Raw genomic sequence first — 13,464 nt, 5'->3', positions numbered from 1 at the left:
AATTTACTTACGTTGATCCAGACTAGAGGAAAGTAGCTACGGAAGAGGATTAGGACCACTGGTGAAAAACGTATCTGAGTTCTGACTTTATTCTCAGAATTCTGACTTTATTCTCAAAATTAAAAAAGTCAGAATTCTGAGAATAAAGTCAGAACTTACATAATTTTTCCACCAGTGGCCTTAATACTCTTCCATAAGAAAGAAATGTTTTTTTCTTCAGCATAATTTAGCAGAACATCTATTAGTGAGGCATGCATGCTGCTCATTAACCATCTCAGTTTGGTTCTTGGGAATTTTTGTCGTTTGATAATAGTAACGTTTCACCAAATGATCTCTCTACTCAGCCATTAGCATTAACCCTATAGTGGTTTTATGGGCTGACACAGCAATATTTCCCATTTTATTATGTCTTTTATACTTCTGTGGTAATCCTTTAGAGATGACAGTTGTTTGCTGAAGTATTCTTTGTCCAGCAGCTGATGAGCAGTAGAAGATTTAATTGTGGTTGGTGGCACAAATCAATTGGTCCGGAGAGAAACTGAACTCAACCCTGCCAACTGTGTCTTTTACATTATTCTAGCTGCCATCTTTGGCCACAGCAATGAGCTGCTATTATAAAATGTTATTTCATTATTCTTACTGTAATAAGTTATATTGGATATCTTCTTGATGTCATAAACATATAGAAATATCTTATAATACTGGAAATGTGAGAAGGTGGTGACACCAACACAGGCAATAAATAATATGTGTCATTATGACATGTGACATTATAAATTATAAAGAGGCATTACATCAAATGTAATTGGGAAAATACCACTATGAAATAAAGACTTTTAAAAAGCCCATTTTGAAATTAAAATACTGAAAATGTAATAGCCTAAAATTAAGGCAATTACTAGTACTATTCTTATTTTCAGAGTATGATTTAGGGCCTACATCATACTCTGAAAATAAGAATAATAGAATAACACTTCAATATGCCTTGAGTTTCTTTTTGGAGATTATTGTTTCACTTGTATATTTTGCACACGGTATTCGTGGGATTAATAACACTTTGGGGCTCTAAACTATACAGTCAGAAAGATAACTTATACAGATCAAGTGCGTGTGTGCATGCGCGACGGTTCGTGCAGGAGTGAGAGGAAGCGAGGGGAACTGAACAAATGATACGTCAACAGCTCAGACCAAACCTCCTCTGCGGGTTTCATTACTGAGCAGTAGGTGTTCGCGCGCGCTTTTACGCAGAGCTGCCGGGAGCGTCCGAGCGCACGCACAGCCTCCAGTATGGCTCTCCGCTACTCCCAAACACTCCCTGCGGTTGTGCTGCTGATACTGGCGATAGTCGGGATTCTGCTGGTGGTCCTCCCTGCCAAAAACGTGGAGACCCCTCCTGAATACATGGTAATGAAAAGAATTATTATATGCATTGGCAGGTTACAGGTATAGGTTTCTTAAATAGATCTGCAGATTGTTCTATTATATTATTATTACATGAATTCAGTTTGTTTTTAGTCACACTGTTTCCTCCCATTTTAACTATGCTGCTCTGTACCGCACCTTGTTACCATGGTGCTTTATAATTGAGTTTACATACTTACTTACTTACTTACTTACAATTAGGAACTGTACGGAAATTTTAATTTTTGCTTTGCGTTGCTAATTTTCTTTGGCTGAAGGTGGGGCAGTCTGACGAGGATCGTTTGTTCTCATTCTAGATTTTAATTCTATTACAGTCTTTCTTTGCAGTATACTGTGCATCTCTTTCTTGCACCATTGCTCATAATGCTTTGTCACATGCAGAGGAAGCCAGTTGTGCATCAGCGATTTAGAATGTGGGCTATAGGTTGTGCACCTTAGAAGTTCCATTATTAAGATAATAAAGCTTAAATTGGGTTAAATGAAATACTGTTATACTATTTTAACATGTTGTGGGGAGTTGTGGGTGTTGCACATTCTTTAGTCAAGAGAAGGGCTCAAAGAAAACATAACCCTGGGAGGAACTTGTGAAACATATAAATGAAATAATAAGGTCACTCCCCCCCCCCCCCCCCTCCCCCCCCACCCCCCCACCCCCAATTCTTTTTTGGTGTAGTATTTTAAAATCATAGACTGTAAAAAACAATTGACTAAGCTTCTGGGTCTGAAAATTGAAGCCCATGCCGAAGTGCCAATCATTACTTTCAAGTCTTCTTCAAAACAACATCATGTTCATTTAGTAAATTATTGTCCCATTTTTTTTTTAAATTGACAAAAGGCAGGGGATGCTTTGAGTGTATGGCTACACACCTAATGGAAAAGTATTTTTGTTTTTGTTTTTACAGTCTATGGTTAAAACATTGACTATTTCAATGTATTCCCTAACTCTGGGTTATGTCACCCCCCACAACTAGGCTACATTAAAACATAATGAATTTAGAAGTAGCTTGTTAGATTACAACACAAGTTCAAATGTAAATGTTCAAATGTTTTACTTGTCACTGTTGCTGAAAAACCTCTCAGCTGTTGTGCTGTGTCATCATCATAGACAAAAGTCATTTTTGAACTGACTTGCTGAGCCAAACGTCTGTTTGCTAAATGCTCAAAATGAAACACGCAACTTTTACCACTTTGCTTGACATGCAATAGATGCTAACCTCAACAGATTAAAAGGGTTTTTTAGGGAGGAAATGATGCAAAGCACCACCGAGCAGACAAGACAGAAAGAAACCGACTCCTTGCTTGCAAGCTGTTTGTGTTTTTTATTTGAGATGTTTTCTGAGAACATTACTCATGTGCTCATCCTTTTGTTAATGTTGCTGACACTGTGAAATACTTTTGAAAAGAAACTGGTCTCATTCTGCCTTATGCTGCCTTCGCCTCCAGAAGAGCGTGCTGCTTTGAAGTTGTCATTTCAAAAGAACACACAAAGACAGACAAAGTCAACATTGCAGAGTGAGTCACAAGACATAAAAACATAACCCAGGGCATTGTAGCAAATCAGTTAATCTGTTTAGAGTCATGAAAGTATGTGTTTGGAAAAACAATGAGTTCAACCATGAAAAGGTGATAATTGAAAAGAATGTGTACAGAAGTTGCAAAATTGTAAAAAATGAATGCATATATTGACAGTTGGAGGTCGTCTAGCCACATCCTTTCTAATACCCAGTAACAGTAAGTGTGGTAACACTTTACAATAAGGTACACAAAAAGATAGTAGTAATGATTAGTTACTATTTATCAGAAGGGTAGTTATTGTTTATCAGAAGGGTAGTTACTGTTTTTCAGAAGGGTAGTTACGTTTTTTCAGAAGGGTAGTTTATGTTTTTTATCAGAAGGGTAGTAAAAGGGTAGTTATGTTTATCAGAAGGTAGTTATGTTCATTACGGGTAGTAAGTTTTCTATCAGAAGGGTAGTTACTGTTTTACATTCAGAAGGGTAGTTACTGTTTATCAGAAGGGTATTATTGTTTCATTCAGAAGGGTAGTTATGTTTTACATTAGAAGGGTAGTTATTGTTTTCAGAAGGGTTATGTTTCATTCAGAGGTAGTTACTGTTTTACATTCAGAAGGTGTTACGTTTTGAAGGTAGTATGTTTTTGAAGAGTAACAAATGATTAGGGATGTTGTCAAAGGGTAGTTATGTTTTTCATTCAGAAGGGTAGTTACTGTTTTCATTCAGAAGGTGTATACTGTTTTCAGAGGGTAGGTTACTGTTAGAGGGTAGTTACTCGCTTTTCAGAAGGGTGTTACTGTTTTTCAGAAGGGTAGTTACTGTTTTCTATTCAGAAGGGTAGTTACTGTTTTCATTCGAAGGTAGTTAATGTTTTCATTAGAAGGGTAGTATGTTTATTCAGAAGGGAGTTACGTTTTACATTCAGAAGAGTTAGTTACTGTTCATTCAGAAGGGTAGTTACTGTTTCATTCAGAAGGGTAGTTACTGTTCATTAGAAGGGTAGTTACTGTTTTCATTCAGAAGGGTAGTTACTGTTTCATTCAGAAGGGTAGTACTGTTTCATTCAGAGGGGTTACTGTTTTTCTTCAGAAGGGTAGTTACTGTTTTCATTCAGAAGGGTAGTTACTGTTTTATTCAAAGGGTAGTTATGTTTCATTCGAAGGGTGTTACTGTTACATAGAAGGGTAGTTACTGTTTTACATTCAGAGGTAGTAGTTACTCTTTTCATTCAGAAGGGTAGTTACTGTTTCATTCAGAAGGGTAGTTACTGTTTTTCAGGAGGGTAGTTACTGTTTTCAGAAGGGTGTTGCTGTTTACATTCAGAAGGGGTTCTGTTACATTCAGAAGGGTAGTTACTGTTTTTCAGAAGGGTAGTTACTGTTTTCATTCAGAGGGTAGTTACTGGTTTTCGAAGGGTAGTTATGTTTTCATTCAGAGGGTGTTACTGTTTTCATTCAGAAGGGTAGGTACTGTTTCATTCAGAGGGTAGTTACTGTTTACAGAAGGGTAGTTACTGTTTTTTTCAGAAGGGTAGTTACTGTTTTTCATTCAGAAGGGTAGTTACTGTTTAACAGAAGGGTAGTTACTGTTTTACATTCAGAAGGGTAGTTACTGTTTTTCATTCAGAAGGGTAGTTACTGTTTTACATTCAGAAGGGTAGTTACTGTTTTTCATTCAGAAGGGTAGTTATTGTTTCATCAGAAGGTAGTTACTGTTTTACATTCAGAAGGGTAGTTACTGTTTTCATTCAGAAGGGTAGTTACTGTTTTCATCAAAGGTACGTTTACATTCAGAAGGTAGTTAATGTTTTTCATTCAGAGGGTAGTAGTTATTGTTTCATTCAGAAGGGTAGTACTGTTTTTACTTCGAAGGGTAGTACTGTTTTACATTCAGAAGGGTAGTTACTGTTTTCATTCAGAAGGGTAGTTACTGTTTTTTTTCAGAAGGGTAGTTTACTGTTTCATGAGTTTTTTTAGAAGGGTAGTTACTGTTTTTCATTAGAAGGGTTAGTTACGTTTTCATTCAGAAGGGTAGTTACTGTTTCATAAGAGGGAGTTAATGTTTTCATTTAGAAGGGTAGTTACTGTTTCATTCAGAAGTGTATTTAGATTATTAGTTTCATTCAGAAGGGTAGTTACTGTTTCATCAGAAGGGTAGGTATGTTTTTTTCAGAAGGGTAGTTACTGTTTTTCATTAAGAAGGGTAGTTACTTTTCATTCAGAAGGGTAGTTATGTTTTCATTCAGAAGGGTAGTTACTGTTTTTCATTCAGAAGGGTAGTTACTGTTTTCATTCAGAAGGGTAGTTACTGTTTTCATTCAGAAGGGTAGTTACTGTTTTCATTCAGAAGGGTAGTACTGTTTTCATTCAGAAGGGTAGTTACTGTTTTTCAGAGGGTAGTTACTGTTTTTTCAGAAGGAGTATACGTTTTTTTTCATTCAGAAGGGTAGTTACTGTTTTACATTCAGAAGGGTAGTTACTGTTTTTATCAGAAGGGTGTATGTTTCATTCAGAAGGGTAGTTACTGTTTTCATTCAGAAGGGTAGTTTACTGTTTTTCATTCAGAAGGGTAGTTACTGTTTTTCATTCAGAAGGGTAGTTACTGTTTCATTCAGAAGGGTAGTTACTGTTTTTCATTCAGAAGGGTAGTTACTGTTTTCATTCAGAAGGGTAGTTACTGTTTTTCATTCAGAAGGGTAGTTACTGTTTTTCATTCAGAAGGGTAGTTACTTTTCATTCAGAAGGGTAGTAAGTTTTGTTTTTCATTCAGAAGGGTAGTTCTGTTTTTCTTCAGAAGGGTAGTTTATTGTTTCAGAAGGGGTTACTGTTTCATCAGAAGGGTAGTTACTGTTTTTCAGAAGAGGTAGTTACTGTTTCATTCAGTAAGGGGTAGTTACTGTTTTTCATTCAGAGGGTAGTACTGTTTTTCATTCAGAAGGGTAGTTACTGTTTCATTCAGAGGGTTAGTCGTTCATTCAGAAGGGTAGGTATGTTTTCATTCGAAGGGTAGTTACTGGTTTCATCGAAGGGTAGTACTGTTTTCATTCAGAAGGGTAGTTACTGTTTTCATTCAGAAGGGTAGTTACTGTTTTCATTCAGAAGGGTAGTTACTGTTTTTCAGAAGGGTAGTTACTGTTTCATTTAGAAGGGTAGTTACTGTTTTTCATTCAGAAGGGTAGTTACTGTTTTCATTCAGAAGGGTAGTTACTGTTTTCATTCAGAAGGGTAGTTACTCTTTTCATTCAGAAGGGTAGTTACTGTTTTTCATTCAGAAGGGTAGTTACTGTTTTTCATTCAGAAGGGTAGTTACTGTTTTTCATTCAGAAGGGTAGTTACTCTTTTACATTCAGAAGGGTAGTTACTGTTTTTCATTCAGAAGGGTAGTTACTGTTTTTCATTCAGAAGGGTAGTTTCTGTTTTTCATTCAGAAGGGTAGTTACTGTTTTCATTCAGAAGGGTAGTTATTGTTTTTCAGAAGGGTAGTTACTGTTTTTCATTCAGAAGGGTAGTTACTGTTTTTCAGAAGGGTAGTTACTGTTTTTCATTCAGAAGGGTAGTTACTGTTTTTCATTCAGAAGGGTAGTTACTGTTTTTGGAAAGTGCAAACTAAACAGAACAGGCCTACGCAAGCTGTACAACCCAGAGTCGTTGCAACTACTAATACACATCACTAAATCAAATGTGCACAGAAAAAAACATTTCATACCAGTTTGGTTTTTACAGGTGTAGTCAGTGAACCTATGTTATCAGAGGGGCCGTGAGGTATGTCCAGGCTTGTGTAAAGTACCCTAGCAACACTTGAGTAAAAGTATGAGTATCTTACCAGAAAATGACTTTGGTAAAAGTCAAAGTCACCTTTCAGAATATGACTTGAGTAAAAGTCTTAAAGTATCTGATATTTACTGTATTCAACCCTCTGAGGACAAAAGATGCACTGGCAAGTCCAAGAAATGTGTGAGAGTCCTACTCAGAAAGCGATATTCATTTTTTTATTTCAGACCTTTATTTGTATTACGCTGCTTTTGTGAAAACTTTTTAAAACTCATTTCAAGCACCAAAACAATTGAGGGATATGTATGTTTTTAAAGGAGACTTGAGATATTTCTGCTTTGGAGCCAAATTATCTATTTATACATTGATGTGGAACAATTTTGGGCATTACTATACAGAAAGCTGAGTTTACTCTGAACAATTTGATACAAAACACATGAGGATCAGGTTATATGCAAATATCCTTAAAAGGAGAATTCAAGAAGATATTTAAAAATGCCTTTAGACCTCGGAGGGTTAAGTATGAAAAGTGTTTTTCTGATATTAAATGTACGTAATTATTCGATTATTAAAAGTAAAAGTTAATTAAAAAAAAACTTTGTGGCTTTCTTATAGTAAAGCATAATACACAGGGTTTCCACACATCCGAAAACATCAAATTCAAAGTCTTACGTTAACATAAAGAAAAACAGGAACAGAATTTTCAGTTTTTTGTGAGGAAGAATCTTTCACTCCAACGTACAAAAACCTTTCTTGCAAATAGAGAAACAGTTGTGTAACGTTATCTTCATCACCACCCCTTCACCCTTCAAACAAGTTCCTTCCCGAGACTATTTTGCAGAGGCACCGGGGCTTCGTCCGGTGCTTAGCACAGCTCCAAGACCATGGTGATTGGTTTAAAGAAACACCAATAAACCAGAGCATGTTTTTCTCTCATTTTGGGATGCCATGTGGACTAGCTAGACCCTCCTATACAGCGCTGTGGAGGAAGGTCTGGCAATCGAGATATGTTGGCGCCTGAGCCTGCAGCAGGTGCTTCCATGATGCTATCAGTTATGCTTCCTCCTATTCTTTTTTAGTTTTGGCCTTCAGTGTTGATGATAAGCAACAAACAGGCGTTACGTCACCAACTAAAATGGAGCGTGCATTGGAGCTTACAATCTAGGAAAAGTTCTTTGCCAAACCCGCTTTTTTTGCAGTCCAACAAATTTCTTCTGATTCTTTTGTAGTAATGAGCAACAAAAATTCTTAGGGGCAATGTAGTAAAGGAGTAAAAGTATACATTTTATTTAGGAAATGTAGTGGAGTAAAAGGAAAAGTTTCCAGAATTATAAATGACAAAGTAAAGATAGTGGGAAAAAGTATCAAATTAGGCCATCACTAAATCCATATACTGTATTTGATTAACTTGATAGTCCATGTTCTGAGCTGCATTAATGACACCTAAAATGAGGTACTGGTGGCATGCTGTATGTTCTGTTACCATATTATTTCTGACATTTAATGATCTGTCTGTTTCAGTATGGAATAGTTCTAGATGCAGGCTCATCCCACACCTCCATGTACATCTACAAATGGCCGGCTGACAAGCAAAATGGCACTGGTATTGTTACCCAGCACAGCGAGTGTAATGCACAAGGTAAGCTGCTCCCAGTGGGTGAGAAGGCTGGCATAATAAATGCCACATTAAAATAAGGTTTGCCTGGTTAAAGCTTCAAAGACTGATACTGACAAGATTCAGGAAGTCCAGTCAGTATTTGATTGGTCAAGCTAGTTGTGGTTAGCTTGCAGTCTGGAAGGAAGTACTGCTTGAGAAGCCATGTTCAGGGCAAAGAAGTATTTAAAAAAAAAAGAAGCAAGTAATCAGCATTTTCTTAGAACTGTGTTCTTAAAGTGGAAACACCAACATGGGACAGATAGCTAGATAGATAGGCAATGTACGTTAGCTAGCAAAAATACTAAAGGCTTAATATTAAGGAGAGAGGAGTTTAATCAGAAAGAGACCGATTGAGCTGAAGCAGTGGTTTTGTTGCATGGTACAAGTTATGACTCATACATTTTTCTACGATTGGTTTGCGGAATTTATTGGGTAAAATTCAAAATAAATATCTGTGCATACTATGCCCCATTAAAACCCAGTACCAGGAAATTTTTGACATTGGTCCGGTATAAACCGAGATTGCTGCACTCGGCAGCGGCAAAACAAGCTACAATGTAAGTTAATAGCGTCATTGTCCCATTTGTATTTACCTTAACAAAAGTGCCATTTTGCCACTGACAGGCCCTGATTAATATTCTAAGTGTCTGAAAACATTAGCAAACATAGAATAAAAAAGGGTCCAGGTTACAGAAATTTAATTGACTATTTCAAATTTGGATTGAAACTAATTAGTAATACTTGTAGATCCTAAATCACATTAGTTAGAATAGCTATTGTGGATTTAGGTTTTCAGTGGCTTTAACTAACTCACCATTAGCAAATTAAGTTAATACTACTTACTACTTTATGGGCGTACTTTGCATTAACAGATCATCAATTATGGAATGGCAATTCCCAGTTATGTAATACATTAATTGATATGCAATCAATTTAAAAATACCTATTCTCATGGAAATGTAAAGCCTTTTTTTAATTATCAAACTAGTCGTCTGATGCAAACATTAACATGTTGCTGCACCAAACCAGAATCATCTAGCAGGTGTCAAGGACAATGTGGACAAGTTAGAGGAGAATAGACTATAATTGAGAAGAAATATGATGATAGTTACGGTTCTCCTTTCAGGAATCCAGCTAATATGATTGCATAAAGTCACTGTGAATTAACATTCCTTAACTGGTGATGTGAACCTTAAAGTCATAGTGACTTGATCCTTTGTTAATGATGAGCAACATGAATTCATTGCTACATACTCATGCATTCACTCATGATGAGTCATGCATTAGCTAAACATTACTTAAGTGTATGATTTGTACACTTATTTTAAATCAGGGGCCTTCAACGTTTGTTATTCCAGGGACCCTGAAAGAGAGACCGAGCAGGGACTCCTTACTACACATATTGTATACAATTGAGTCAACATTAAACTGGGCCAAATAGATGAAAATAAAGGGTTATTATACATCATGTTTTAAGGTTTTACATACATTTGGAAGGCACAGTAAATCTTAACGTAACTGTTTGGCTATCATAGTGACTACCTTACCTATAGTAAGCTTATCCTAAATAGGCCAGTTTATCTTTGCTATCAATATGTTGGATTCGTATTAATGAATATTTTCAGACAAATTTAAAATTCTTGAGCAGAGAAACTTTCAAAAAACATTATTTTAACATACAGTAGTTTGGCGGCCCCCCTGAAGTCTGAGGACCCCTTGCGGTCATGGACCCCCTGTTGAAGATCTCTGTGTTAGATGTTTGGTCAGTCTAACCATTTATTATCGTTACGGTTGATATAACCAAAACAAATATTTCTTCATTAACCTCTTGTGGTATCTAGCCAGGCAGTTCATTTTGGATTCAGTTGCCCAGGTTTTGAGATATATCCATCTCGGAAACTTTCAAATTATCATAATACAGTACAGGCCAACTTGCGATGCTTACAGTAATTACAAATTACAATTAAAAATTAAATTTCCAAAACTTCCATTGACCTTCATTAAATATCTTAAGAGAGCTACAAAGATATATTTTTTTAAACTAAGTAAGGGGTAAAATATGTTTATGTTTTTAACTCCAGACTGGTGGTAAAGACATTCTCACTTTCAGTTCCACAATGGCTTTATCAGGTTATTACAGATGCAATGTCAAAATGCTATGTGTTGTGCAAGACGTTTGTGCTCTACATCCTTACCAGTTGGCAGTTGTTCCTTGTTTGTATTCAGTTACCTTAGAAACCCTTAACTTTGCCTTTCTCCCAGTAAGTCATTCATCCTTAAAGACAGAGAAGTCCAGTTTTGAGAAGGTCAGGCTGAGTTCTTTGTAAGCAGAACTACATTCTCTTCCTGACAAGGTGGAGGGATATCCAGTTATGCGGGTGTTCACGGTGGGGCAGCAGAAAGTCTGAAGGCCTGTCTGGAACAAGCTGTGAAGGTTATCCCCAAATCCAGGCACCACCAAACTCCACTCCAGCTGGGAGCTACTGCAGGCATGAGACTCTTGAAGTCAGTAGAAAGGATGTTGCATTATTCTTATTTCTATCACACTTCTTATCAATTATGCATGAATGCAAAAAATGGTTCTCGGAAGGAAATAAATATTGTTTCATTCCCGATTTAACTCTCACCACTTTTTAATAGCATAGTCAATGCCACAGAGACCCAGCGGTTACTGAAAGAAGTGGAAAACAAACTGCGGTCTTACCCATTCAAATTCAAAGAGGCAATCATCCTGAGTGGACAAGAGGAGGGGGCATACGGCTGGGTCACAGTCAACTACTTACTTGAAAACTTTGTCAAGGTGAGCTCTCTATAGAAAGTCACAGAGGAAAGAATCCACTCTAAAGAGCTTTAACACTGTTAAATTAAAGCCCCTTTGTGGAGGAATTGAAAGTGCTTGACTTGTGCAAGACATGCTTTGTAACAACAGAAGAAGTAGCTAAGGAACAGTGGCCAGGATGTGCTGATCAGGGAAGCAAAGGTGATACAAATTACTGCATGCACTTTGCAATGCTGGGAAATAGGACATTGGTGTAAGTCGACACGCATCAACCCGTGATGCTTTTCAAGAGGCCGTCGTCATGTGGTTTTAAATAGAGCACAATGTGCAGGTGCTTTGATGAGTGTCAACTGCTGCTGGTGTAAGTTAACTCTTAAAGGTGGTGGTATGCTCCAAAACCAGGGCGTAGCACAACATTCTGGGCCCTGAAGAAAGGCATTCACCACCTTTAAGAGCAACTCACACCAGCAACATTTTACACTCATCAAAACACCTGCACATTGTTTTCTATATAAAACCACATTTCTGTGAAATCCTAATATTATCTTAAAACTTTCTTCATGCAGAAACCTCGGACAGAACCTGTTGACAGACGCTTAGAATAATAATCTGAGCCAGCACTTTAAGTGGACCAAACGGACCGTAGGGTCACATTGTAGCCCAATCTGTGGTTGGAGGTCACAGCGTTCATGCTTAATACTGGACCAATTTCAAAGATTGTTGGTCCAGGTTGAAAAAAATGGTAGTTACCCTTTAAGACTTTAATAATAGGGCGCATTAACACCCAAAGTGAACTGTTGTTTTGAACTTGCCCACCTGGTACAGATCCTTAGTTTAGCGTGTTAGCATGCTGACATGCAAATTAGCACTAGACAGCTGAGACTGATAGAAATGGGAAATTTTACACAATGGTAGAGTTAATTTAAAAAAGTCAAAGGATCACCAATGTCATTAGGATTGATCCTCAGGAAACCATAGCTATTTATAAAAACTTCCACGGCAATGCATAGATAGAGCTGTGCCACTGTGAACCGCAGTGATGGACCGACTGACAGACTGTGACCAACGGATATTACTATGAATTCATAATAGTTGCATGGCAAATAAAAAATCCACACAGAGGGGCTTTGAAAGTGTCAGTGTGTTTGAATGGATGTTCTCCTCTCAGTAAACTCTGTTCAGAATTGGAATATTTATATTGTTCTACATCAATTTAAACTGTTATGTCTTGACATGTCCTTTCTTGCCATTCAGTATGGTTTTGTCAGGCGTTGGCTGAATCCTGGCAGAGCAACAATTGGAGCTTTGGATTTAGGCGGAGCTTCCACACAAATCGCTTTTGAGACCTCGGAAAAGGTGGAGGACAAGGATAATGCGATGGAGCTAAAGCTTTATGGAAAAACCTACAGAATATACACCCAGAGCTTCCTATGCTATGGCCAAGACCAGTTCCTGCGGAGACTGCTGGCTCATCTTATCAAGGTAGCCCATTGTTAAAAAAGTTATAAGCCTAAGACTATTGTATATGGCTGTTGTTGAGAAATATCAAGATTTACATGATTTCTGCTTCTTTTTGATTCTCTTTTCTCTGCCATCTGAGAGTCATTCTGTAGTACACTTGTCAACAAGGATGTTTTATCCCGAGCGCTCTGGTCAAAGGGTGGACTCAACATCGACTACACTCAAAAGAATAGTTTGAATAGTTTTGCAGAGAGTTAGATGAGAGGATCAATACAACTCTAATGTCTGCAGCCATTTAGCTTAGCTTACCTTATCGTAAAGACTGGCAATGGAGAGGGTGACCAGACGTCCCAGTTGGACCGGGACAGTAACGATTTTGAGTTGCGTGTCCCAAGTCCCAACAAAAGCGTCCAGCGTATGATTTTAACAATATGTGCGTGTCAGTCAATCTTAACGGTCTGCATAGTCTTTGCAGCCAGCGTTATGAGTCCTGGGTGGAAATGTCTGCACATTTCAAAAGCACGGAGATTCCTTTAAAAAATGTATGTCTCCTTTGTCAGTTCACCATGTGTCTACCGGGCACAAATGCTCCCGTTGAGTGGATCATTTTGCTCAAAAACAACACGTGGAGTGATGAGAGGAACCCCATGACCATTTCCACCTTAAGGCGCTACTCGTCACACAGGCCAATTTTGCAGACACCTGTGCGCAATTTTACAGTAGTCTTTCATCCAACAAATTGATTCTTGAGAAAATTCACTCCTCTAACAAATCTACGGAATGAATGTTTCCAATAGGGAAGCTATATCTGCTCTATCAAATGAGATTACGTGTGTGTGTGTGTGTTTGTGTGTTTGTGTGTG

The 13,464-nt window shown here is 37.6% G+C and overlaps 1 protein-coding gene across 2 annotated transcripts in view; it reads left to right on the top strand.

Annotated features, from left to right (window-relative positions):
- Positions 1-1,203: 1,203 nt before the first annotated feature.
- The window catches only part of LOC116689497 (ectonucleoside triphosphate diphosphohydrolase 2), a 22,097-nt gene continuing 9,836 nt past the window's right edge, over positions 1,204-13,464 (top strand). Inside the window, exons 1-5 of one of the 2 annotated variants that reach the window (XM_032516050.1) lie at positions 1,204-1,404; positions 8,226-8,343; positions 10,716-10,866; positions 11,002-11,161; positions 12,395-12,622. In XM_032516050.1, coding sequence (XP_032371941.1) covers positions 1,288-1,404; positions 8,226-8,343; positions 10,716-10,866; positions 11,002-11,161; positions 12,395-12,622 — 774 coding nt within the window. In that variant the 5' untranslated portion in view covers positions 1,204-1,287. The remainder of the gene's footprint in view (positions 1,405-8,225; positions 8,344-10,715; positions 10,867-11,001; positions 11,162-12,394; positions 12,623-13,464) is intronic. The other variant, XM_032516051.1, reaches the window with a different exon arrangement.

The sequence above is a fragment of the Etheostoma spectabile genome, chromosome 5, assembly GCF_008692095.1.
Source record: "Etheostoma spectabile isolate EspeVRDwgs_2016 chromosome 5, UIUC_Espe_1.0, whole genome shotgun sequence".
NCBI classification, from domain to species: domain Eukaryota; kingdom Metazoa; phylum Chordata; class Actinopteri; order Perciformes; family Percidae; genus Etheostoma; species Etheostoma spectabile.
Note: the sequence above shows the minus strand (reverse complement) of the source record. Positions and strands in the feature narration are given on the sequence as shown.